This window comes from Syngnathus typhle, linkage group LG12 (genome assembly GCF_033458585.1).
Source record: "Syngnathus typhle isolate RoL2023-S1 ecotype Sweden linkage group LG12, RoL_Styp_1.0, whole genome shotgun sequence".
NCBI classification, from domain to species: Eukaryota; Metazoa; Chordata; class Actinopteri; order Syngnathiformes; family Syngnathidae; genus Syngnathus; species Syngnathus typhle.
In genome coordinates, this window is record NC_083749.1 from 4036721 (window position 1) to 4061901 (window position 25181).

General features: G+C 44.4%; 3 protein-coding genes across 4 annotated transcripts; 2 read left to right on the forward strand and 1 right to left on the reverse strand.

Moving 5' to 3' along the window:
• The first annotated feature begins 218 nt into the window (after positions 1-218).
• Positions 219-10631, forward strand: csgalnact1a (chondroitin sulfate N-acetylgalactosaminyltransferase 1a). Its single transcript, XM_061292682.1, has 8 exons — positions 219-360; positions 3727-4811; positions 5849-6065; positions 7118-7219; positions 8492-8670; positions 8782-8876; positions 9012-9093; positions 9169-10631. Exons 2-8 carry the CDS (start codon positions 4100-4102, stop codon positions 9465-9467), a joined length of 1686 nt encoding a protein of 561 aa, XP_061148666.1. The 5' UTR covers positions 219-360; positions 3727-4099; the 3' UTR covers positions 9468-10631.
• Positions 10632-11036: 405 nt separating this feature from the next.
• On the forward strand, positions 11037-17879 carry plpp1a (phospholipid phosphatase 1a). 2 transcript variants are annotated; one of them, XM_061293176.1, is made up of 6 exons: positions 11037-11507; positions 14301-14452; positions 15442-15713; positions 16756-16813; positions 16948-17124; positions 17190-17879. In XM_061293176.1, the coding sequence occupies exons 1-6, from the start codon at positions 11450-11452 to the stop codon at positions 17307-17309; spliced, it is 837 nt and encodes a 278-aa protein (XP_061149160.1). In that variant the 5' UTR covers positions 11037-11449; the 3' UTR covers positions 17310-17879. The 2 variants fall into 2 exon arrangements, with proteins under 2 accessions (XP_061149160.1, XP_061149159.1); XM_061293175.1 differs by lacking the exon at positions 14301-14452 and adding an exon at positions 12976-13130 and having other exon boundaries at positions 11042-11507.
• Positions 17758-25175, reverse strand: mtrex (Mtr4 exosome RNA helicase). Its single transcript, XM_061293174.1, has 27 exons — positions 25044-25175; positions 24698-24838; positions 24492-24558; positions 24346-24408; positions 24142-24254; positions 23893-24067; positions 23724-23814; positions 23525-23649; positions 23346-23444; positions 23121-23241; positions 22926-23057; positions 22420-22499; positions 22244-22354; positions 22064-22165; positions 21135-21260; positions 20905-21055; positions 20654-20826; positions 20516-20584; positions 20320-20445; positions 19889-19999; positions 19600-19788; positions 19283-19446; positions 19094-19199; positions 18887-18943; positions 18642-18804; positions 18377-18481; positions 17758-18043 (listed from the first exon to the last, which is right to left on the reverse strand). The coding sequence occupies exons 1-27, from the start codon at positions 25139-25141 to the stop codon at positions 17991-17993; spliced, it is 3111 nt and encodes a 1036-aa protein (XP_061149158.1). The 5' UTR covers positions 25142-25175; the 3' UTR covers positions 17758-17990.
• Positions 25176-25181: the final 6 nt, after the last annotated feature.

The following is a 25181-nucleotide window of genomic DNA, read 5'->3' on the forward strand; positions in this document are numbered from 1 at the left end:
AAGGTCGGAAATGTCAAACCTACTTGGGGTTGTTTATTTTAAAATAAGCAATGCTATCATATTTATAATCAGATTATTTACTCGACTTTTTAAATTAAAGTAGGTAAAGCTGGAGCATTTTAAATCCATGTAAAACGGATTCCATCTTAATTGATCACATTACTTTGAAGGCGACGAGCGCGTGTTTCCGGTGTTGACCGACTTGATTAGGCGAACTAACGCTCGTTTCCACCCGCTCAGCTGCCGGCAGTTAGTGTCCGCACAGGACCGGCGGAGGGGAACCAGGATTTAAGCGCTACACCCCGATGAGACGCCACCTCTAACTGGACTACAGTGGACCAATCACCGCCGGGAAGAGAGGTAAAATATTAGGATGAATGAGCCCAAACCCATTGCATTTTCACTTCTTGTGTGATTATATTTTATGATAATTAGGAAAGAAGTTGGGACTTTATTGATCTTGTGCTTACTTTAATATGGAATGATTTATGAATGGTGGGTGTACTAAGGATGATTTATGATAAAGGAAAATAAAGTCGGCCATCCAGACATAATAATAATAATAATAATACGTGTTCCAATGCTCCATAGCTGCATGTCTCCATCCCTCACGTGCAGAACTGTGAGGCATTTTTATCAGGGGAAAACGGTTCTAATCCTGCTTAGCGCATTCACTCACTAACAAGCAAGCGATACATATTTGGAGCTGGCTGTTCTCATTTTTGGAAAGTGGAGATTATGGGATTGGAGGCTGTTTGGGGCTGGCTTGACTTTCAACAAGAGGCAAACAAAGGCTAAACGCACCACTGATTAGGTGCGACAAATGACATGATGCACAATGACACATATGTGCCCCGCGTGATGAAATTGCTCCATGTGAGATCCCGTTTGAGAGTAAATGTTTGTGTGTGGCTTACTTTGGTTGTTGTTGTTTGCACAATATTATTAATACTTAAGTGTTAAATTCTGCTTGTACGCCTCACTGGATGAATGAACATTTCTACTGTAGCCATCTTGCTGCTTAAACTTTAGCGTTGACGCCTAATTTGTCAGCCTGGCGGGAACGTCTGGTGACAGTTTGCCGGACTGCCACAAAAAGGAAGTATTGAACCCCCTCTCACACCTGATTTTTGCCTCGCTCCCCCAGCGGCTATGAGAAAATGATTGGAATTAGCACAACATTAGTTTCCAAATCAGTAGAGCACAAATATCAAACAAGGTCAAAACAATCTTCATTTGGATCAGTCACAAAAACCCTGCTTATGCCTTAATTATGTAATTAGAATTCATGCAAGAGTCACTTTAAATGATCTGATGGAGGCTGCAGTATGAGGAATAAAAAATGCAGCCGAGGGGAAAAAAATACTTCTTTCACACACCACAATTTGAACACAAACGGTGCAGCAACACAGATAGACAAACAATATATTTTATAGTGTGCAAAAATTAATATTACAATTGACCCCCTCGCATTGCGGATTCCTTTTCAGTTTGTTTAAATCTGTTTTATATTTTGACGGGTGGGATTATATTTTATTTTATCCCCCATCGCTTTTAAGTTCGGACTATCTCTTCCCGCCCATCTTATCTACCGCTGCCACAACGGGCCATTTTCCGCCCAGAGGAGACTGACGCCATTTCAGCTGGTGCAACGTGGCTACGAAAGAATGAAACTCTTTAAGGAAGTGGGGGGACAAGACTGTGCGCGCTCGACATCCCACCACTTTATGCGTGGACATTATTTTTTTTGCTGTGTGTGTTACTCACCTTCCATCCAGATGGCTTGTCGACAGGAAGGTTCCAGGCAAAAGTGGGCCCCTAATGAGCGGGGAGGGAGGGAGCACCTGAGGGGACATGTCATCAAAGAGCATCTTTCTCCACTTCCCGTCTTTTTCCTCCATCATCATCTTCATCGCGTAATACCGGCACCTTTCGTGCGCTTCGTCATCTCCTCGCATTTTGACTGAGGACGACAATTAAATAAATATTAATTCATATGAATGAATAAATGCATCCTGGCTTGTTGTAAGAATTTAAATCTGTTATCAGGACCCCGAGAGTGATGTTCGAAGCAGGCATTTGGCCGCTCGGTTAAAAAGAGGTCGCGAGGTGGTTTTGCCGGAAGGCCTGTGACATTTAAAGGTTGGATGAGGGTGAACCTGTGGACCGCGTGTGAATTCTGCTGAAGGAGTGTGACTGCCCAGAACGTAACGAAAACTGAGCCAACATGAAGAAAGGCCATGTTGCCATGTAGACAGGAAGTTTCAGCACTAGAGGAGAGGAAGTGAGGTTTTAAAACGCAGCCAGAGTCCGACGCGCTCCGAGTCATCTCGATTTATTGCCCGCAAAGAATGAAAAATGCGAGACTATTTTGTCCCAGCGTGCGGAAAATGGCGTGTTTGTCTGCTTGTAAACAAGCTACCCGACTGTGTTGGATTTATAGCGGCTCACCGGGATGCCTTGAATTTGTCCCGTCACGGAGAAACAAGGAAGACTTTTATTTGGAACACTTGAACATTTTGAGATTATAGCAAGGTTTGGGAGGGGGGAGGTGAAAAGTTGCCAAATAGAAACTTGTATTTTCCATATTGGAAGACTAGACATGAAAAAAAAAATGTACCGATTCTTCTCGTTAGAAAAAAATCAAGCAGAACTTAAACAGTGGTTTTTTTCGCACTGGCAACAAAAGAGAAATGTCGACAGTTCAGTTCCTGGTATGCTCGTGTGTGCCTTCTGGAGTAACTTGGTCTGAACCCCGGGGATGCCTGGAGTGACTTCATTTTTGATCTCTCAAAAACGATCCCGTGGTAACTCTGTTGATTCACGGCAGTAGATAATTTTTTTTCTAAAATGACCCCTACCACCCCAACCCCCTCTCTCGCTCATTCCTCAAACATCCTCCCCAAGTTGTCCGAGAGCGGCGGCGGCGGCGCCTCGCCGGAGCACAGTCCGGTATTGACTCGCACCATAGACTAATCCTTTCACAGGTCGGCACTGTCAAAGAGTCGACTGTGTGTCGAGACCCCGAGAGGCCGAGTGTGATACACAGAGATACATTTCAAGATATGTACAGTAACTCAAACAACCTGTCAATCAGCCCAGCCCAGCCCAGCCCAGCCCGCAAAACATATATCCTACCTTGACGTCTTGAATTCAGAGCTATACCGGTTTGTGATCGCATAATGATTCCACATTATTTACATTTTTGGTTTTGGGCGTGCTAAAAATATATGCTGTCAATGGTTGAGGTCTAAATTACATGAGGCAGTGTTGAAAAATTTGAAGAACTCAAATGTCTGGTCATAAGTGAGCCTGGAGGTGCAAAGTATCCTTCCACCACTACTTGAAAATGCTCTTTGTGGATCTTGTCTGATATATTAAATAATTCAAACGCCGCCTTTTTAGATGTAAAAAAAAAAAAATCACATGAGGTGGATATTCCAGTTAGGCCATGCTGAAAAGCATCATTTTGTCTCAAAAGATGACTTTGTGTAACTGACCCACTTTTTTTTTCCTCTCACTCATGTGACAACATTTGTCTTCGTCATCTTCCCGACCACTCGTGAGAAGGCTCGCTAGCTGCGTTAATAATTTCAAAAATCTGTGAAAATCACGTGAGGTTTTTGTGTTTGTTTATGTCAACGCCTCTGCGGTTGAAAATGGTTCTAATTGGTTTTAAAATTACATTTGACTATCTTGACTGACTGGTTTTCTCCACTTTCCCAGCGTCGAGACAGCACTGGACGGCGGGTTAGCGATTGAAAGGATCTCCAGACGTCTTCCTTGAATCATCTCCGCGCAGGAAAAGGGCAGCGCTTATGAGTCACCTCGCGTGATGGATGATGTAACGGCGTCTGGGTCTTCTAGCAGACCATGACGCTAAACGGACTAACAGAGTGGGAAAAAAGGCTTTCTCACAAGCAACCGAGCCTTATTTGTTGACTTTCCCGAGGAGCGAAGGCGATGTCAAGCGTCCGTGCCATGAAGTGACCTCACACAGATAAGTGGCACGGCCATGGAACTTAATCGCAAATGGACTCTTATCATCGTGCGTGAGGTCACGTGATCTTTCCCAATCCGAGTGATTTTGACGCCAGCCATGTTGCGGCGCAGGCTCCTAGCCTGGGTGTCGCGGGTTGGCGCCGTGTTGGTTCTTCTGTGTTGCTCCTTGACGCTCTTCTACGTGATGACCTGCACCACGCTGCACCCGGACGACTCGCCGCCTAGTCGCGCTTTACCGCGCCCCAGCACCAATCGGGTCGACCTGGGCGGTACGAGGCCCGGAGGTGCTGCCCAAAGCGGGGGACCGCCGGTGATCCACTCCTACCAGGAGCTACTGCAAGAGCGTGAGGAGCAACACCGCCTGCACATCTCCTCGCTGAAGAAACAGATTGCTCAGCTTAAAGAGGCGTTGCAGGAACGCAGCCAACAGCTCAAAGGTGTGCAAGACACCCTGAAGAAGGCCGTCGCCGGGGGACCGGCCGAGGGGCGCAACTCGCAGCCCGGGGACCTCGGGGAAGCCCCGGGAGCCAAAAACCAGCAGGCGGACCTCCAGAACTTCTTAAGGAGCCAGATCTCCAAAGCCGAAGTGACCGCCGGGGTTAGGCAACACAGCGAGTACACGGTGGTGCCCTTTGAGAGCTTCACCCTGCACCGAGTCTACCAGCTCGAAATGGGTCTGACGCGACACCCCGAGGAGAAACCCGTGAGGAAGGACAAGCAGGACGAGCTGGGCGAAGTGCTGGAGTTCGCCCTGCACAACCTCAACGGCAAAAGTAGCAAAGTCTACTCGAAGTCGGACTTTATAGAAGGTGAGAACGCACGACAAGATCATCGAAACAGACGCGACACTTCTGCTCAGCCTTCCGAAACAATTTGATCCCGCTCGTCAATTAGTGGATAATTGAGCAGACGTGAAAAATAACTACCAAGCACCGAAAACTGATGTGCATGACGAGATGTTGCGTCACACGAATGAGTGTTTGCGCTGTTTATCAGGATATGCTACTGAGTTGTCCTGCTTGGACCACAACTCCAGGAAATGGACACAGCTGTTCCTCCTTCACAGTGGGAGCATCTCACATCTGGTCTATCTTTGGCAGATCGCCAGCTTCTTACATTGCCTGGAAAATCTGGCATTGCATAAATGGCGCCTGACACAAAATTGACGGGATGGAGGAGGGGCTGGCAATTTTTTTGCAGTCAGAGATCATATCAGAGCCGTAATTAGGCGCTACATGTATAAAAGAAGAGTGTGTTGAAAGCAGGCAGCGGAAGAGGGCCTGGTCTTGTTGAGAACGGCTGAGAAGAGAAGATGGGGGAGGATGCGTGAACGCATGCAATCAAAATTGGTCAACGTTCTTCAGAAAATCAAAAGCTTATCCCGCGGCGAAATCAAGGCTCACATCGCAGGAAGCCCGCAAGTTTTGGGTGGTTATCAGGCTGGATCTTCTCTCTTTGAAGAACGCGTTGCAGTTCATTAGCGTCTTTTATTTCCTTCATTCCCGCTTTTGTGTTTTTCCCCTCAGTGTTGACCTCGGTTTCAATTTGCAAGTCAAGTCCAATAATTGACGAGTTCAGGCTAATGTAAGGCCCCGAATTAGCATTGGGGACCTAAATACCCTAGCATGTGTGTTTTTTTTAGCGTTAGCATCTGACTGAATTAAAAATTCTTCAACTCAATTCAATTGATTTTGTGTAAAGAATTATTTTGACTTGCTCAATACGGGGTTATCTATTTATTATTGTAATTGTGAAATGATATTCATAAAAAATCGGTCATAATAATTATGCTAACGCATGCAAGCCTTGTGACAAGTTTTTTGTGCGTTTGCTTTCCCGTCCACAGGCATCACCCGCACAGAGAAGGACAAAGGCGCAGTGTACGATCTGACTTTCCGCGGGGAATCCAGTCGAGAATTCCGCCGCCTGGTCCTTTTCCGGCCCTTTGGACCACTGATGAAGGTGAAGAGCGAGCGGGTGGACACGGCCGACGTGCTCATCAACATTGTGATGCCGCTGTCGCGACGTACCGAAAGGTTCAGGCAGTTCATGCATAACTTCAGGTGCGTGCCCTATTCCATATTCAGTTTTTCATTTTTAAACGAGGATTAAATCAAGAGGAAGATTTGCATAAGTAAACTTAACAGTTCATTTATTTTCTCGCTGCTGGGTATGAAATCTCAAAATAAACAAAACTGGGGCAGATTTAGTGATTGGGAGTGACAGCCAAGAAAGTATGTAAAATGTATTGGGGGGTATGATTAACTGTTTTTGGTCTGTATTATAATAATAATAATAATGTATTATAATAATAATAATGTAAAGGCGGATGTCAGCGGAGAAGCGCGAAGATTTGGCTGATGTTTACGGTGAAGTCATCTCAAGGTTTAGACTTTGAATATATTTAATGGACTCGGTCCTGCTGGCTCGTTAACATCTTGCCAAATTATTTCCGTGACAAACCGGGGTTCAAATTGATCAAGCTGGTCTGTCAGCATTAAGGTCCACCGTTATGTCCTTCTCTCCTTTAAGTGTGTTTATTTATGGGCCGTTTTTTGGAACCATTGCTTATCATTCCTTTTTCCTCCCAGTAAATCCAGCTTAGTTGTACTGCTTCAGCTTGTTCAAATGCTCCCCGGGGGGCACAGCAGTTGATCTACAGCAGCGCAGTGTGGCATTCACTTACTTGAAAGAGACGCTGAGCCAACACTTCAGCCTCATTGGTTTTTTTGTCGACAATTTGCTTGCTTTGATAAGCACAATCGTGCTTATTTTGCACTATGGTTATGAAGATAGTTGAATAGCATCCTATCAGTCTATTTTTTCTCGGGGATTTGCAGCAGCGATAAATTTAATGTTTCTATAAAAAACCTGCAGGCACAACATTATCCACCCCGACATTTTGATGCTTCAAGGTAGTTTTGTACCAGAAATAACAAATAAGGAACTACTTTTACCATCAATTAAACTGTGATTTTTTTTTTTTTCTTCGAAACAAATTAGGGTTTCAAGTTAGGGCTTGGATTGTAAATAGTTATCATATATATTTTTTTCTTTTTAACCTCAATCTATAGGCAATTAGGACAATTGTGTTTATGCGGCTACGTGTCTGCAGGGAGGTCTGCGTGCGGCAGGACGGCCGCGTCCACCTCACGGTGGTCTATTTTGGGAAGGAGCAGATGAGCGAGGTCCGCCACATCCTAGAGAACACGTCCAGGTGAGTTAGGAAATCAGTGTTCTATCTAAATGGGGGAGTCGGTTGCTATGGCGATGCAAGTGGATCCGCATCCCTCAAAAGGTTTCACGTTTGGCCTCAAGTCCGCGGCCACAAAGGGTCCGTTTGTTTCCTTGCCAGGGATGAGATGGAAATAAAAAGCGACTAGCAAAGTTCCAGAGACTTGCAGAGGAAGAGATTTATGATGAGCAAAGTCTCGTAAGGGGAGATGAATGAAAGATGAAGTAAGCGAAGATGCAGGCAGCACACATGGAATTTGGATCAAGTACTATATCTTTTTTTTTTTTTTTTTTTTTTTACCACTTCCATAGCTTTTCCTGCAGCCTTTTTTTTACATTACCCTGGAATCCCCTCAAAGAAAGGCAAACTGAAAAATGAATTGATTGAATCTAAAACAATCTATGTAGTTATTTATTCAAGTCCTGGAATGATTTATAAGAATTTTATATTCCGTCACTAGTTGTAATAGAGCTTTGAAGATGTATGGTGGCCTGTAAGAAATAATGCAAGGAAAATTCGACTTCAATACTGTAGGCCGAGGCTTCAAGCAAAGGGTGAAAATGGAAAAAACAGAAAGGAAAGGATCATCTTCACTCAAGCTTTTTTTTTTTGTATCATTATTGTCTTTCAATTCAACTTCAAGCAAAGGGCTCAAACGAAGCTCCCAAAATAAATAACAAGCTTTAGGAACTGACAGGTTGGGCAAATTTGAATTGCCGCTTTTGTTTGGGACAATGAAAGGATCATTACTCAGGTGACAGCTTCTTTGCTATTCCAAATATGCGCCACAACTGTTCGGCACTGATCCAGCTGCAAGTACGCGCATGCCAGAACATGCACATAAAAAAAATATTCCCAAGACAATAAATCAAATCTGCCTGCTGCGATGCTTCCTTATGCTGACATTTTGTCACTGGCCGTTGGGGGAAAAAAAAAAAAATCACAGAACTCAAAACGGTGATGTATCTTATTTTAGGCACAGAAGACCTTTTTTGGTCATTTTATGGCCAATTCCTCATTTGCAACGGTGTGTGGTCTCTCGTCTCCTTCTCCCATATGCAGCCCGTGCTACTCAGAATTAGTCACTCAGCGCATCGATTATTTGGCCCCAGGGCTCCATCACAGCTGTCGCAGCTGTTTACGCATTCCCCGGTGACTTGCGCAATTTCGACATCGTCGCCTCGCTTTGAGATTCCTAAAGAAAGAGGCCGTCTGCTCAACCTCAGCTGTGGGAACTCTTGTTTGGTATTGCAGGGAGGCCAACTTCAAAAACTACACTCTCCTGCAGCTGGACGAGGAGTTCTCCCGAGGTCGGGGTCTGGATGTCGGGGCGCGGGCGTGGAGGGGCGGCGACGTGTTGCTCTTCTTCTGTGACGTAGATATCCACTTCACCGCCGACTTCCTCGGATCTTGCCGACTCAATGCCGAGTCTGGTAAATTTTACATTCACGTCTATGGAGTGTAGTGTCATTCACATTTGTTATGCCTAAAAAAAACTAAGTAATTTTGGGAGTGGCCTGAAAAGACTTTGTCTCCCATTTTAGGTAAGAAGGTCTTCTACCCAGTGTTATTCAGCCAGTACAACCCCAAGCTGATCTACGGGAGTCCCGAGCACATCCCGGCAGTGGAGCAACAGCTGGTAAAACATCTCCATAAAGAAAAAGACTCTTTTAACCGTGGGGCAATACGCTTGGGTCAGGCTAATCTATAACGCAGCAGGCAGGCCTTGAAAATATCTGTCCCCTGTTGCCTTTTTAACTTCCTGTCTTCTAAGGTGCTGAAGAAAGACACGGGCTTCTGGAGAGATTTCGGATACGGCATGACCTGCCAGTACCGTTCGGACTTCATCGATATAGGTAACGTGCCGCATACGCTACATTTATAAAAGTACCATTCGATATTTTGGGATGCATTTCTGGTTTTCCCCGCAGGTGGTTTTGACATTGATATAAAGGGTTGGGGAGGAGAGGACGTGCACTTGTATCGCAAGTACCTGCGCAGTAGTATTCTGGTGGTGCGGGCTCCGTCACGCGGCCTCTTCCACTTTTGGCACGACAAGCACTGCGCAGACGAGTTGGCACCCGATCAGTACCGGATGTGCATACAATCCAAGGCCATGAACGAGGCGTCGCACGGGCAGTTGGGGATGCTTTTCTTCCATAAAGACATTGAGGCGCACCTACGCAAGCAGAACACGCAAAATTATCAACAGAACGCCAAAATGACGTGAAGATAGAGCAAAAAGGTTCATTGCTGAATTTTAAATGGCAAACAATCAATTTGACAAATGGGAGGAGAACAATACAAAATTGAAATATTACATTTAAAAATAGTACAGTCAAAAAATGAGATAAACATGAATTTCAGAAATAGAGCAATACAAACGATGTTTGTTTATTTCTTGGGAAGCAGCGACACGTACAGGAAGGAAAGCGAACAGCAGGTGCGTGGACCTAAGGACTATTATGCTGATCTTTCATTTTTTTATATTTATACTTAACTTTAGAATAAAAAAGTTGAGGTGGAAGTCTATGACAAGATGATATTCTTGATTTTTTTTTTTTTTTTTTTACATTATTGTTACGATGCTCCTTTTTACAGTTTACCATTTAAGGACAAAACCTGCTGTATTTGTTTTTTCCCCCCCGTGTCCTTTATGAAAATATTGACGTTGACCAAAAGCAAGAGTTGCCCAAACTGAGGCTCAGGGATCAAAACGGACTAAGTGTCTATTTGGGTTTATAATGTTAAGGATGCTATTGATCGTATTGGTATAAATTCATGTTGGTTGTTGGTTTGTATGCATTATATGATGGTCCTACGTGATGTATTTTAATATTTGGTACTTGCGTTAAAGATTCAAATCTGGGTTTTTTGAGTTGAGATGTTTGGGAAACTATGACTTAAAGGAGAATTCTGGTATTTAAACAAAACAAAAACATTTTCAGCACATCCCATGTGTCTTAACATGTAATCAATTATGCTGGCCTTATGAATACCAGAATTAGCCTTTTTTTTATGGTCAGAATTTTTTTTATTTCAATTTAATGTGGACTCTTATGAAGATTTTTTGTATTTTCTTTATAGATAACATGACAATCAGCCTGTACAACCGGTTGTGTTTATAACGGCTACATGTAATAATTGACACGTCCTTTTGTCTTTGTTTATGCACTTGTACTTTACTTTGATGTTGTATTTATTCTTCCATGCATGAAGATGGGCGTAAATAAATTACCCGCTCGTCAAGCTGCAATTGCAGTGTTGGACCAAAGACGTGAACTGTTTTCATGTTTTTTTAAATCATTGTTTTGGAAGTATAAATGACAATTTCAAGGTGTTTTTCTGTGTACCTGGGAATAACTGTAATTTAATAAATACAGTTTAAAAATAATCTGTTTATTTATTACCATTGTCTTATTTTAAACGTACCACTTATTTCACTTATCAGACACCGGTGAAAATGCGTATTGTTGTTGTAATACTATGATTTAAACACAAGGTGGCGACAATGACTAAAGAACTGGGGGGGAGTGACCTCAATTCCTGTGGTGTTCAAAGACGATGAAACTACATAATTTCACCATTTCAAATTGTATTAATATTCAGACATCCGTTCCAGTTGAAGACTTCAAACGCCAATTAAATCATCGTAAGAGCAAAACTACACCGGAAAGAATTGTAGTTATTTGATTTCAAATTAAACGGGCCGAGCCGTAACTACTATTTCACTTAGTAGTCTGACGTCCCACGTCCGTGAACGCAACTTTGTGTGGAGTCCGCCCCTGGAGCTCAGGCCTGACTACCGACTCCACCCATCAGTCAACCCCAAATCGAGACAGGCACCCCTGGGCAGGTGTCCACCTCGCTCCTCGGCGTTACGTTTGGAAATTAACTTGTTCCGTTTCCGAAGGAGTCCACGCCTTGCTTTGCGGTCATGATGAGAGGAAAGCGGGCGTGTGAGGTGGAATATCATCGTCGTAGTGGTAGTAGTAATTCACTCTGTGTACCGAGCTTGTTGTTAACCCCTTGGAGCTGTTAGCTGGTCATCTGTATGTTTTTTTGTTTTTTTTAAACTAAAATATACAATCCATCCTTAATTAATTTACTCGGGGGACGAGGAGGAGCATCCATCCCACTTTTATTACTTGCTGGGGGCGACTCGCAACACGGACTGAAGAGAGAGCGAGAGAAAGACGGGCAGGAGTCAACATGTTCGAGACAAGAGGAATCCCCTTCGTCGTTCTCGACCTCGTCTGCCTTGTTTTAGGTATGTATATGCTTCTCTGGGTCTAATTAAGTGGATTTGTGTCTCGATATTAATCGGATGGAACGATTAAAACAATCGTGGTGAGGCTGGTTTGCATTGTATGCAAACGTCTCGACTGCAAAGTCACTCCAACGGGCGTTTGGGGGTTTTGTTGTTTTATATTTATATAAATAAAGTCACATTATTTAGAGAGGAAAAAACATAAGAATAATGTTAATGCACCTTATTCCTGTGATATTACAAATTTCAACTTTAATCTTGTGATATTACAAATTTCGTAGTAATATGACTTTTTTCTTTCATATTTTTGTGATATAATCTAATTCAAATTTGCTTATTCTGATAATACTGCAGTTTTGTTTCCGTCAAAATCATTACTGATACTTTTTTCTTGAAACTATAAAGTGTAACTCCTTTAATATTTTGCACTACGACATAATTTGTTGCAGGAATATTAATACTTTTTTCCACAAAATATTCCAACATTTTTGCAGCCAAAATCATATATTTATTTTGGTAATATTTTCGCTTTTTTTTTCCTTCCTGTCATTGTACAATTCAGTTTTCTTCATGGAGCACTTAATAAATATTTTTTTTGATGAAAATATAGTTCTTTGAAATTGAGCACCACCTCCCCAGAATTGATTGTTGTCATGCAGCCTGTCCCTTGGCTAAGCTAGAATGAATCAGTGATTTTTATTTTATTTTATATATATATACAGTACGTATGTATGTGACGTGATTAATGGGGGGGTGCGGGCTTTCGATGATTGATTGATTGATGAATCCAAATGGTGACTCATACTGTCTTTGTAATGGATTGCAGAAAAGCTTTTTATTGTGACTGACTCATGTCGCAAACTCTACCAAACATCTGCTACACACACTCACACACAGACACACACCCTGCTCCTGCGTCTCTCTTAACTTCCCCGGCATTTCAGCTGCCCCATCCAGTCAAACGGCAACAGCTGAAACGACTGTCTTCCAATGGGTCATGCGCTTCTTTTATTCGGCGGAGCATGCGTTCCTCAGTTAAGTTGAATTGAGGCCAGTCAAAGATGGCGAAAAAATCAGTGCAGCGTTTCCACTGGGACTTTGGACCTGCTTGCATAAGAAGCTTTTTCTTGCTGGTCTTTTATCAAGCGGGAGGGCTGAGTTGACAAGCTGATCTTTCTTATTATGTCACATATTGTGTAAAGGTTGATTAGGCCTAGTAATACGATTAATCTTTTCCCCGTGTGTAATAAACACTGACGCAGTGTTTGAATTTGAACACTTCGCCCCTTTGATAAACACGTTGACCATGATAAACTGGTAATCCAGTTGGTGAGTTTAATTGTGAATTTTTTTTTATTTAGTTTATTCCGAGTGATAACAACAAAGTTAATGATTTATGTCGTGGTTGTTACACATTACACGTTTTGTTCCACATTTTCCTTCCGTTTGACCATGTTGTCCTCCACAGGAGGCCTGCCCCTGGCGGCCTTCAACCTGGGTAAGATCCGTCCCTACCAGAGGGGCTTTTTCTGTAGCGACGACAGCATCAAGTACCCTTTCCACCACAGCACCGTCACCTCCACCGTGCTCTACACGGTGGGCTTCTCGCTGCCCATTAGCTGCGTAAGTAGCAGGCCGCATCGAGCAGGGACGCCGCGAAGCGAACAAGTGCATGCGGCTTTTCGTTCATTCCGCCTTTGACGCACGCTATCCAGACCCACACCAGATCTTACTGACCCTAGATGACGAGGATGTCCACTTAACTTAAAAAAGCTCCGAAAATTACAGACAAACCAAAATGGCCGACCACCTGCTTAGCATCTTATTGATTTTCGCACATGCTTTAATAATGAACACGTGTGTCGTGTGCTAATATTTGCTAACGCTATTTTTATATGTTTACATTTGCTAATACTGTTTTTATTAACAAAACTTATTCGGTGACTCTCACATCACTCACTGGACAAGTCTCCGCCTTTTAAAGCCACACACATTCAAAGTCACTGATACTACAATGTACCATCGTCAATTTAAATGATAGCTCAAGCTGGATAACGACACAATTTCTACAACAAGACAGCACTTTAAAACTAAAATGGCCAAATAGCTGAGTATTTGCATGCGGGCCAGACTTCATTTTGACCAGACACACTGGTGCCTGCTGGATGTTAATATTTGTCATACTCGCATTTCCTGGCGAATCACCGACCGTTACCGCCAAGCAAAAACTCACAATTTTCGCAATGTATCGTGTTCTGTCTGTCTAGTTTGCCTGCTTCCAATTTGGTAGCAACAGGACACATCTCGAGGACGTGTTTGTCAATAAACGACACCTCGAAAACACCTTAAAAAGCCCCGTGTGGTTTTTTTTTTCTGGCTACAGCTTGCGTTGTTGGATTGTCAGGAATCTTTTTCTTCACATGAGTCACTGCTCTTAATCATCCCATGGAATATCCGGAATGTTCTTTTTGGAATGGCCGCGGAAGCTTCCTGACAGTGTTCCATATGTCTTTTTTCATCTCACGGGAAGTCCATGTGATCCGTCACGCTTTCTAAAAAAAAAGTCTTTTGGTTTGTCGGACATGAATGGAGCTGCAGGAAGTGTGCGCACCATCTAACGACTTCCTTCTCTTAATACTAACATCAGCAACTTCTCAAGGCATTCGGCCAGGATGCTGCGGCGGCCTCTCTCGTCTCCTGGAAGACGCAACTACAGTGTTGCATTATGGATAGCGCTAATCTAATAAACTGTCATTTGTTTTTTCTCTCTCTCTCTCATTGCTTCTCTGCTAGTTGGACTCCCGTTTGCAATACTCACCTCGCAACACAAACCGTTCCGCCGAGGCTTTTTCTGTAACGATGAGTCAATCAAGTACCCGCTTAAAGAGGACACCATTTCCTATCAGTTGTTAGGAGGTGTCATGATTCCTCTCACAATACTCACTGTAAGTGCATCCCCGCTATTTTTTTTATTTTATTTTTTTGGGGTAATCTTGATTTGCTGTTTCTTTAGTTACATCTTAAAGCAGTGGTTCTCAAACTGGGCTCTGCATAATTTGACTATTAAAAAAAAAAAAGAATTAAAATTATGGTTCCATATTTTGGAGGAATAAATGTGTCATAGCATAAATGCTATGAGGCGTCCTTAGTTCTGAAAAGTTTGAGAATCCCTGTCCTAAAGCTGTGAACTAACTTTTTCCTTGCTAACGGCATGTTTACAAATGGCTAATCTTTTCAAGAACTAACATCCAAATGACGTCCAACTAATACTACTAAGCAAATACTGACATTTATGTTACGAGGCCTTTTGAGCTAGAACGGTGTTTGTCAAATTATTTTTGTCTGGAATCCATTAAACTTCATTATCAATAAGGATATAATTAAGTTAAGCGGATCCAAATCGATTTATTGGATTTTTCTAATCAGTAGCAACCGGTCTTGGTCAAGTCAGGCTAAACGAGTTAACTGCTTACTAAATGGGCTGTTTTGGAAGTTGAAGCAGAAAAAGTAAAATAAAAAATGGTTTGAAATTGAAGATTGAAAAGTCAATTTTGATTTCAAATAAAAAAAAGTGTACAACTACAAAGAAGCACGGCTTCCAAATTTAAGTGGACATCCTCTCAGTTAGTTAACCCTGAGACTTTTTTTTTTTTTACCCTTTAACTTATTCATAAATTGTTTTAGATTAGTAGTTTTAGTTTTGTATCCTCCATTTCCCCAAAAATGTAACCCTTCAAATTCCAATTATTAGAATATACTATAATTGCCTCCATCATGAATTCAAACCATAAACACAGCACAAACTGATCCGGAAATATGTCATTAGAATTTCCTTCATGTCAACAATTCCCCATGATTATAATGAAAATTTTAATTTAAAAGGTTTAACATAATGACATGGTTTTAAATGTGCCTTTTTGCTCTGTGTTGACAGATGATATTCGGCGAGTGCCTGTGCGTGTACCTCAAGCGTCTGCAGTCCAAGTCGTCGTACGGCAGCTACGTGGCACGCGTCTACAAGGCGGTGGGCACCTTCCTGTTCGGCGCCGCCATGAGCCAGTCGCTCACCGACATCGCCAAGTATTCCATCGGCCGTCTCCGGCCGCACTTCCTTGACGTGTGCAAGCCCAACTGGAATTGTTCTGCGGGCGTCTACGTGGAGAATTTTGCCTGCACCGGAAATCCCACCATGGTCAATGAGGGCAGGTGAGCATTTTACAATTAAATCATTAGCTGTATTAAGTATAAATAAATCACAGTATTAGAATAATATTGAAATTCAATTCACTTATTTATTTTTGTAATTTTCTATTAAACATTTTTCCTACCCAAAAAAACTAATTTAACTTGTTCGCGTGCCTAAAATTATTATTTTTTTTAAATCTGCAGACAATAAAAAAAAAAAAAAGAATCACTGCTTTGTTCTAAACTTTGAATGTACGCCACCGTTTAATTCAACGCCAAAATTTAGAACTATTGTTTTCACAAAAACTCTTTGCAAGTGTCTAAAATAACTAATAATTTCTTGGTAATTTGAGAAACAATAACTCTCGCAAATGACATGAAGTACAACAGACTTTGTTGGGCACGGTCGCACTTTGGTTGATATATTCGTCCTACGGTAACTTAAATAGATTGAGTCAAGTGGTTAAATGTGACCTTTGGGGGGGAAACATGAGTATGCGCATTTGTGTGTGTGTGTGTGTGTTTTATCAGCAATGAGCAGCAGGAAGCGCTCCCTGGCAAGAGGATATGCAGTTCCTATTTCCAAAGCAATTCCACGTTGCCTCCCTTCTCTTTAATATCGACCGCAGCTATAGTGAAAAGGGGGGGGGGGGGGATACGCGTCAATACAAAGCATCCCTTCCTGGACCTTTTCCACATTTCCAGGGTGTGCCCGGCTGACTGTTTGTGCTTGCAGGAGCCGAGCTTCCTCCCCGCCCTCTCAACCTGCAGTATGCACACTGAATAATAGGTTTAATGCGTCAAAGCATCAGCTGATTGTAAAACGGCGCTAAGCCTGGAAGCAGGGCCAGGGATCGTCTTACTGCAACGCGACTCCCCCTGTGTCTCCTTTCGAACTCCCCGCGAGAGGGGGGCAGTCTGTACAGTACAACAATGTTGTATAAATAGTCAAATATTAAGAAAATAACGGAGATTGAAGTCTGCTGCTGTTTGTCTGTATCGGCAATGTTTGAATGTCATACAGGTCGTATTCAATAATGGATTGTCAATCTTTCCATCACAGGTTGTCTTTCTATTCCGGCCACTCTTCCTTCTCTATGTACTGCATGCTGTTTCTGGCGGTAAGTATTCACAAAAAGGATGTCTACTGAAAAGAGGACCTACTTGCTGAGCTTGTGTGGTGATGATTGTAAACATGACAAAACATACGTTATACTCCAACTTCCTCCCCCCCCCTCCCGGTGCATCATGTCAGCTGTACCTGCAGGCCCGTCTGCGCGCAGAGTGGGCTCGCCTGTTGAGGCCCACAATCCAGTTTTTCCTGATTGCCGCCTCAGTGTACACGGGGTTGTCACGTGTGTCTGACTATAAGCATCACTGGAGCGACGTTCTCACCGGCCTCCTACAGGGGGCGCTCATGGCAATCCTAGTGGTGAGTTTCTCACCACTCTCGAGCAAATTTGTGTAAACAAAGCCTAAATGTTTGCATCCCTGCAGGTGTTTTTCGTGTCCGACTTTTTCAAGCAGCCCCGGGAGGCCCGCAAGGAGGCCGACATCCCCCACACCAGCCTCCAGGAGAGCCCCACTAACGGAAACCACTTCGAAAGCCCGAACTGAAACTTCAATCGCCTGTATGTCGAGTCGACGCACCTCAAGCCTTCTTATTTAATTTTATTCATATTTTGTCTTTTAAATATGCTTCGAGCGAAGCCTGCCGAGGACGGACGCCATTTTATCTACTGATAAAATACCGGTGGGAAGATTGTACTGCATGCACCCACCGGTGAAAGGAGGGCATAGAGGCCAGTGGGGGGTGGAGACCACTACTGTGTTTAACCTGTGAATGTAAGCTTGCATTGTGCATTTCTTTACTGGGAGGCAATCTGCTTCAATTTCCCACTGAGTTTCATGTTGAGGTTATAAACAAGTACTGCGAATGTTTTTTCCTGTGATGCCTCCATGTGACTGATAAACTAATGCTGCCGCTGCATCCCGTAAACAACGCTGACAAAAGTAGACAACTTAAGCCCTGGAGAGGAAAAAACAAAAACTTAACCCACTAAAGTACGCTTGTGTCATCTGTATGTCAACCACACAGACATTTATTAAAAAAGAACGTCAAATATGTACAAATGTCTAAAACAAAAGCAGTACAAATAAAGCCATATTGTGAAATATGAAAATGAAGTATGATGTGAAGATGTGTCATCTTATTATCATCAATTTGAAATCAATGGTATTGGATCAGGGGTTACCGGGAGATCAAATGGATGCCATGAAGCCGCCGAAGAGTTGCGATTACAAATAGAGACTGGCAGCAAACACAATGTCCCTCTTAATCTTTGTGATTCCTGCAAGGAGACAAAACAAAATCTGATTAACTTTTATTATCTTTGTCATCGTGAACTCACTGCTGGTGCAACTGCCAATAAAAATTGACTTATGTAATCGAATAATATCCGATAACCGCCAGCAAAATAAATCACATTGTGTGGTAGATAGAAGTATTCATCAAATGATTAAATAATCGTGATTTGTTCATCCATTAATTGACTCGACTGCCTCTTTTGGAAACTTCATGTGTATGTGGGGGGGAAAAGAAAATCCATACATATACAAAACTAAATTATGTCAAGTCATCGTATAGCCTAGTCCACCTGTCCCAATACTTTTGTCTACCTTACCTTCTGCAAACTTATTCTCAAGCTCCGTGTTGCCGATGGCTTTGGCGGCCGAGCACATTTGCCGTAGCACTTCTTCCAGACGCCGCATGCAGCGGATGATGCTTCCTAAACAGGACACACACACACGCACACAGCAACAAAACACAAAAATCACACCAACCACACCAACACACACAAAAAAAACAGCAACACACAAGAAGCACATGTCAGTATTTTAGCCCAATGGGGCCAAGCCTTGCAGGGAGCGTGAGCGCGGCGGCGTTGCCTTCGAAAACGTCGGTCATCTTGCAGATCTGCGCAAAGGTGGCGCCGTTGGCCCACGCAAAGACCACGTCCATGAGGTGAGGCTTGAACGAGTTTAGGTAGGCGTCCTCGTCCACGTCCAGCTTGGCGTCGGCCGACACCTTAGCGATGCGCTTGGCGCACTCCTGAGTTGCGCCGCGAGAACAAGGGTCAAGTGAGCGACTCGTCACCCCGGCGGCGGGCTCGATCCGCGGTGGGATCTCGTACCTGCATTTGTCTGAGGGGGGCTGCTAGTTGCTCAGTCAGTTTTGGCATCTCGCTGGCCTGCAACAACAAATCAAAAAAGGATGAGTAAACTACTTCACACTCTAAGTGCACTGAAAGACATTCAGCAACATTTTATCTCACTAATTGATGCCATAGTTGATAAATGAATTCATGCGGTCGCTATTTAGGAAAGAAAGTTCCGTGTACATTTTCCTGGAAGACGAAGCAGGAGAGCAGCGCGGTGACTTGTTCCACCGTCAGGTCGTTGAAGAGGCCGTTGAAGACCATCTCTGTCAGCAGAAGCTCGTCAGCGCTAGACACCAAAAACAGAACATCGACTCAATATTGAAGCTAGCGCAGTCAAACGTGGTTTGAAAATGACGGCCGGGTTCGAACCTGCTGATCTCACAAGCCACTCGTCCCTTCACCTCGATGACGTCGGAAGGGCTGGCGAAGCCGAGGCGTCGTAGCACTCGCTTCCGGCACTTGAGCTTGTCCATCTGCAGCACGGTGCGAGCCTTCTTCAGCTCGCGCTTGGCCGTGCGAACGTCACCCGCGATCTGAACCAAACGAATGCTTTGTTATTCTTCAAGCAACTCACAAAGTTCTTTTTTTTTTTTTTTAATTGCTTTTACATTGGGAAGAAAAATGTCAGTGTTCATAACTTTTATGACATGCGGTGAAGAAAAACATTTGGGAAATAATTGCTTCACCAGAGCTTTCTTTTCACAGAGCGAGTAGACGGACTCCAGGTTGGGGTCGCTGTGCAGCGGGTGAGAGTACATTCGGTGCTCGAAGGCCTCCACCTTCTGGATCACCTTCTTCAGCCCGGCGTCCTTGATGCCCATGTCGTCCACGGGGTCCAGGACGGGGATGCCGTCTGGGAAGCGCTTTTGCACTTCCTGCGTTTCAAATGTAAAAAAAAAAATGCGGGCATGATCACATTTAGGTCCCCGAGTTGTAAATTCGAAGGGGGGGGGGGGGGGGGGGGGGTACTGATACCTGGATGGACTTGAGCAAGAGCTGGCGGTTGTCCAAGGGTCTCAAGTCTTTGGGGATGTAAAGACGCACAGAGCTGATGGCCGTCAGCAAGTGAAGCATCACGGGGACCACCTGCAATCCATTTGGCCAGGATTAATTCCATTTTAAATCAATTTGACGTTGGCGCTAACAAGGTTATGCGGTGCAGTGACGGCGGGCCTAATGGATTTCACGGCTGCCAGCAAACCATGAAGGTCAACACGGTCACATCAACAGCAAATCGATTCCGGAAAAAGCAAAATTCTGACATGGAACAGTTTTGGAAGAGGAACCGTGAAGCAGAAGTGCTAACCGCTCAAGCATCCATGATTCTTTTTTGGAACTAAATCCCTATTAGTCAGTCAAATTCCCAAAAAAACAACTTCAAATATTTAAAAATCTTCATTTGATACCTGCATCTCTCCAGTCGTACCCGGCGCGGCGGGTTTGGCCGCTTCCGTGGCCGCCTCCTTGACGCTATCCTTGCTGCAGTGCAGCAACACCTCGGCCACAAAGAGCGGCTCGGCGTCTGTGCTGATCTGCGCGCCCCGGGGAAGACGCGTGAGAGCGGCTTTCTTCGGGAACGCCACCACAAAATCGAGGCCTCACCTTCACGTTTGCCTTCTTGGAGAAGTTGACCACCACGCCCCAGCCGAAGTCTGCGTCTTCATTTTTCACCTGTGAGAGAGCGATGGATGGAGAGGGTAAGAGAGAGTTTGAAACTGAGCAAGCAAGATCATTTGACACCTTGACGAGGCGCCCGGGTTGCAGGAAGGGCAAGCAGTATTTGGGCTTGTGGATGAACTCCAGGATTTCCTTCCCCAGTTTGGCCAGTTGCTGGCGGATCTTGAAGTAGGTCACCACGCTCTCCTCGTTGGGGATCCTGATAGCGTGGTACTCCGTCTCCAGCTTCTTAATTCCTGCGTGGGGGGGGGGAAACGGCGGTCGTTTCGAAAAGAATCTTTCTGCATTTTAACGGAGGAGGCCGACGAGCTTACTCTCGACGACGCCGGGGAGCGCTCGGTAGTGCTGGAACTGGTAGAAGGATTTCTCCAGCATGTACTCGGGGTTGATCTCCTCCACACGCAGCAGGTTGAGCACCATGTTGTACGTCAGGTGGAAGGCGCTGTTCAGTGGGTCTGCCGAGCCCTGCGTGACATTACCAGTTATGTCAACTATTGCACCCGATGTTCAATGTTTGGTAACAATTTGAACAAACTTTATTTACCTTGAGGAGCTGTTTGCCCACAGACGGACTCATTTTCTCGTCCGCCATGAAAATAACAATGCCTCTGTCATCCATTCCTCTCCTGCCAGCACGCCCTGACATCTGGATGTATTCGCCTGAGGTGATCTGCAGACAACATAGATACAGGCAACCCACACAAAAATGTGAGGAGAGTTTGTCTTGGTTGGTTTGTTGATATTGCGCAATAACATTAACTACACGCTCAAAAACATTGTAGTGGAGCGGCTCGCATGAAAAATTAGAATACCCAAACTACTTTACAGTCTGATATTTATAATGGATCCTTTTCAGAATTGCACGGCGGTCAAGAATGTCCTCGTGTTGCCGTGATTTGTTCTGTCAGGCATGTGACGGGTCGCTCATGATGGAAAACCATGTGTGTGTGTGTGTTAAGGCGAGTGCCTGCGTGGAGCTTTGGCAGCGTTTCGCAGCACCAGATGTTCCAGATGAGCTTCTTGGAAGGCAGATCTCATCTTGATTCCTTTCCCTTCTAGCTTGCGTGTGTCTGTGTCACATTGACTTGGAGTGTGTGTGTGTGTGCACGCGCGCGAGTGTGTGTTTTGATAAACAACACGTGGCTCTGCATGCACTGAGTGGCGCAGAAGACATTCACGGCCTTATAAAGTCTTTTTAAAGAGGCTGCTGTGTTTACGGGTTAAGATGAGCGGATCACATCTCTTGTTCACTTCGCTTGCTTATTATGGTTCTTCAGCAGCAGTGGACCAATTGTCCAGATTTATTTTTAAATCAGTTTTATTTATGTTTAACTTGTTTTGTCATTATAATTCACCAGTTGATAAATAAAACCATTTTTAAAGATTAAATGTAGATTTTTTTTAAATTTTGGAATTACAGCGGACCCTGAAAAGTACGTTTACAGGATGTGTGTGTTTGGTGTGTGTTCTTACAAAGCGGTGATTCTTGCCATCAAACTTGCGGGCGCTGGTGAACAGCACAGTGCGCGCCGGCATGTTGATACCCATGGCGAATGTCTCGGTGGCAAACAGTGCCTGGAATGGCGAGACGAAAGTACGGTGAAAACAACCCCGTTCCAATCCGCCGCATCATAACTGCGACGATGTGGTTACCTTGATCAGGCCTTCCGAGAAGAGGATTTCGATGGTCTCCTTCAGGATGGGCAGAAGACCGCCGTGATGGATGCCGATTCCTCTCTTCAACAGCGGCAGCACGTGCTCCACCTGACCGCCGCCATTTTGTTAGAAAAATCGCACGGATATGACGCCGCCATTTTAAAGAGTCTCACCTGAGGGAGCCTCTTGTCCTCATCTGACAGGCAGTCCACCGCGTTGTTGAAGACTTCCTCCACGAGACGCTTCTCCTCTTCTACAATTCATAAAGGAAAGCAAAATAATATAGCGGTGCCTTTGAAACAAACTAGCTTTACAAAGTGAAATTATTTGAAGTACTGTACTATCAGATGTTGAGTCAGCTTGGCCAGATAATTTGGCAGTCAAATAAAATCATGCGAGGCGAGGCCTCTTGCATCATCGTTTTTTTCCCCCCCCATGGCAAATCTTGTTTGTTCTCACAACATCATAAAAAGCTTCCTTTGGTGTATTGTATCGCGTCTTTGGCAGTGGGGTCAATGAGGGCCGAGGGACTCGGCCGGGAAATATTTTCCCACGAGGACTTTTACGAGTGCTTGTTCCCCCCCCCCACCCCGTGAGATGTTCAAACACAGTATGATTTCATCATCAGATAGGGTTAATGCGCAATTACGTTATTTTAGTGGAACCAAGAGGAGCATACCCTTGTTAAAATCCAGCTTGGCCACCTGCAAAGCATATGCCTCGCATTCCTTCTTGCTGAAGCTGAAAATGATGACAGGCTGGAAGTTCCTCTCCATGATCATCTTCACGATCTTGAACACGCTGGACGGACCTGAGGACGCCCACATTTGTTTCGACCGGATTCAAATGTTGGCATCTTTGACGCTCTCGTCACCTTTTGTTCCCCCTTTGCGTCCTTTGGGGTCCCACTTGCCACCCGCATTGGCACTCCCAGAATCCCCAGAGTCTCTCAAAACCTGCATGGCCGTATTGAAGTTATCTTCCCGGAAGTCCCCCTGATGCAAAATAAATATGATTGAGTACAACAAAATACATGAAAATAATACTAAATAATAATAAAAGGATAAGTTACGTAAAAGTAACACGAGTGCTCGCTTACGTTCTCATCCACCACAAGGTGGAGTCCGTCGCCCCCTGCTGGGAAAATGTAGTGCTGCAGCGGTGTCGGTCGGTAGTCTGTGTACACCACATGGCACGGCTGCGAGAAAGCCGGCAACACGCCTTGTAAGTTGACAGAACGCCATCTCTGGACTGTATCATTAAAAATGTGCTTAGTGCCTGCTTATGAAGGTGACATATCCACTCAGCAAATTGCCTAGCGTTGGGGATGGTGGCCGACAGGAAGACGTAATGCACGTTGTCGGGAAGCAGAATGATGGTTTCCTCCCAAACCACGCCACGTTCTAATAGAACACGGACGGGTGTCAAACCAAAGTTTGCAGATCACACCTAATCAATTTGTTTTCCTTTCACACACCGGCATCTCTCATGTAGTGGATCTCGTCAAAGACCACCCAGGCCACTTCCCTCATGATCTCTGAGCCACGGTACAGCATGCTCCTCAGGATCTGCCATGGCAAAAGGAGGGGAGGGGGGGGTCAGTTTGACCCGGGACATGCATCACATAGGTCACGAGGGTGACGCACCTCTGTCGTCATGACGAGGCAAGAGGCGGTGGGGTTGATGGTGACGTCGCCGGTCATCAGGCCCACGTCTTGAAACTCCTCGTACATCTCCCGATACTTCTGATTGGACAGCGCTTTGATGGGGCTGGTGAAGATGACACGCTGCTTCTCGCGGAGGGCCAGCGCAACGGCATACCTACAAGGAGAAGGACGGTTGAAAAAGACTACGCCACAGAAAATCAATGATTTGAGTAAATTGGGGGTCCTCACTCGGCGCAGACAGTCTTGCCGGCCGAGGTGTGCGCAGAGACGAGCACCGACTGGTTGTTGTCGAGGCACAAAATGGCCTCCTGCTGGAAGGGATCCAGGATGAATGGGTACTCCTATTAAGACAAGAAACTGACAAGTTACTTACTGGCTGGTTTCCATTTTTCTCCCAAGGGAAAATTTGTTTTTAAACAGACGTAAATATACCTTTGCGGCATTTCCAACTCGAGGTCTGAGAGGTTTATATTCATCACTGGCAGGCAGAGCAACCTGTCAAGGTAAAGAAAATCAATCATTGTTAACTTTAAAAAAGGCAATATAAGGCAATAATACATTAGAATTGCAATACTTGCCTCATGTGAGCAGCCCTCCGCTGTCTCCACTGGCTCCACTTTGACTTTGGGCATAAATTCTGCAAGACTGAGGTCAAATAATATATATTACAGTCAACCTAAAGAGTGTCGCCATTTTGGATTTCATTTCGCATTTTGACGTCATGCAACAGCAGCAGACTGGCGAGTCGTTGTCAATTAAATATCATAAATGAATATATGCTCACTTTAAGTCATTGGCAGCGACCGTGTCAAGGCGAGCTTTCTTCCCGATGCCCAGCTCCTCTCCTCCATCACTATCCGGCGACTCCCTCTTGGACTTGCCAGACGAGCGAGCATCTGTGTCATTGTTTAACCCTGCTGCATTCCTGAACAAAAGACAATTTCGTCAACATAGCCTTTATATGATAATTTATAACGTCTCAAACATGAGCTAGCACGCCATTAGGGGGGGGCTTTACAACACACGTGAAGCTAGCTTCCCAAGACACGAGTGCTTCTCGTCTTTGGAAAAAGAGCGAAAACAAAAGAAGGACATTAATAAAACATAAAAGTTCAAAGTTGGTATTTTACACTGTGTCAAGAGCGACAGAGGCCGGCAAGTTCTTGCTCGTAGTTGGCTTTTGTTCGTCGTCAAATACGCTGAATAAATCTCCGAAGGTATCCGCCATGATTTTTATAAGGCGCTTTTCCCACAATGCAACGCGAACA

Bases quoted from the DNA above. Each gene is read 5' to 3' on its own strand.
- csgalnact1a (XM_061292682.1), top strand. From the start codon at position 4,100: ATGTTGCGGCGCAGGCTCCTAGCCTGGGTGTCGCGGGTTGGCGCCGTG. The intron at 6,066-7,117 runs GTGCGTGCCCTA...ACGTGTCTGCAG, and splicing joins CAGTTCATGCATAACTTCAG to GGAGGTCTGCGTGCGGCAGG. The intron at 8,877-9,011 runs GTAAAACATCTC...CTGTCTTCTAAG, and splicing joins CGGCAGTGGAGCAACAGCTG to GTGCTGAAGAAAGACACGGG.
- plpp1a (XM_061293175.1), top strand. From the start codon at position 11,450: ATGTTCGAGACAAGAGGAATCCCCTTCGTCGTTCTCGACCTCGTCTGC. The intron at 13,131-15,441 runs GTAAGTAGCAGG...CTGTGTTGACAG, and splicing joins TCTCGCTGCCCATTAGCTGC to ATGATATTCGGCGAGTGCCT. The intron at 16,814-16,947 runs GTAAGTATTCAC...GCATCATGTCAG, and splicing joins ACTGCATGCTGTTTCTGGCG to CTGTACCTGCAGGCCCGTCT.
- mtrex (XM_061293174.1), bottom strand. From the start codon at position 25,141: ATGGCGGATACCTTCGGAGATTTATTCAGCGTATTTGACGACGAACAA. The intron at 24,068-24,141 runs GTGAGGACCCCC...TTCTCCTTGTAG, and splicing joins GGCAAGACTGTCTGCGCCGA to GTATGCCGTTGCGCTGGCCC. The intron at 19,447-19,599 runs GTGAAGCAATTA...CGTTTGGTTCAG, and splicing joins TCTGTGAAAAGAAAGCTCTG to ATCGCGGGTGACGTTCGCAC.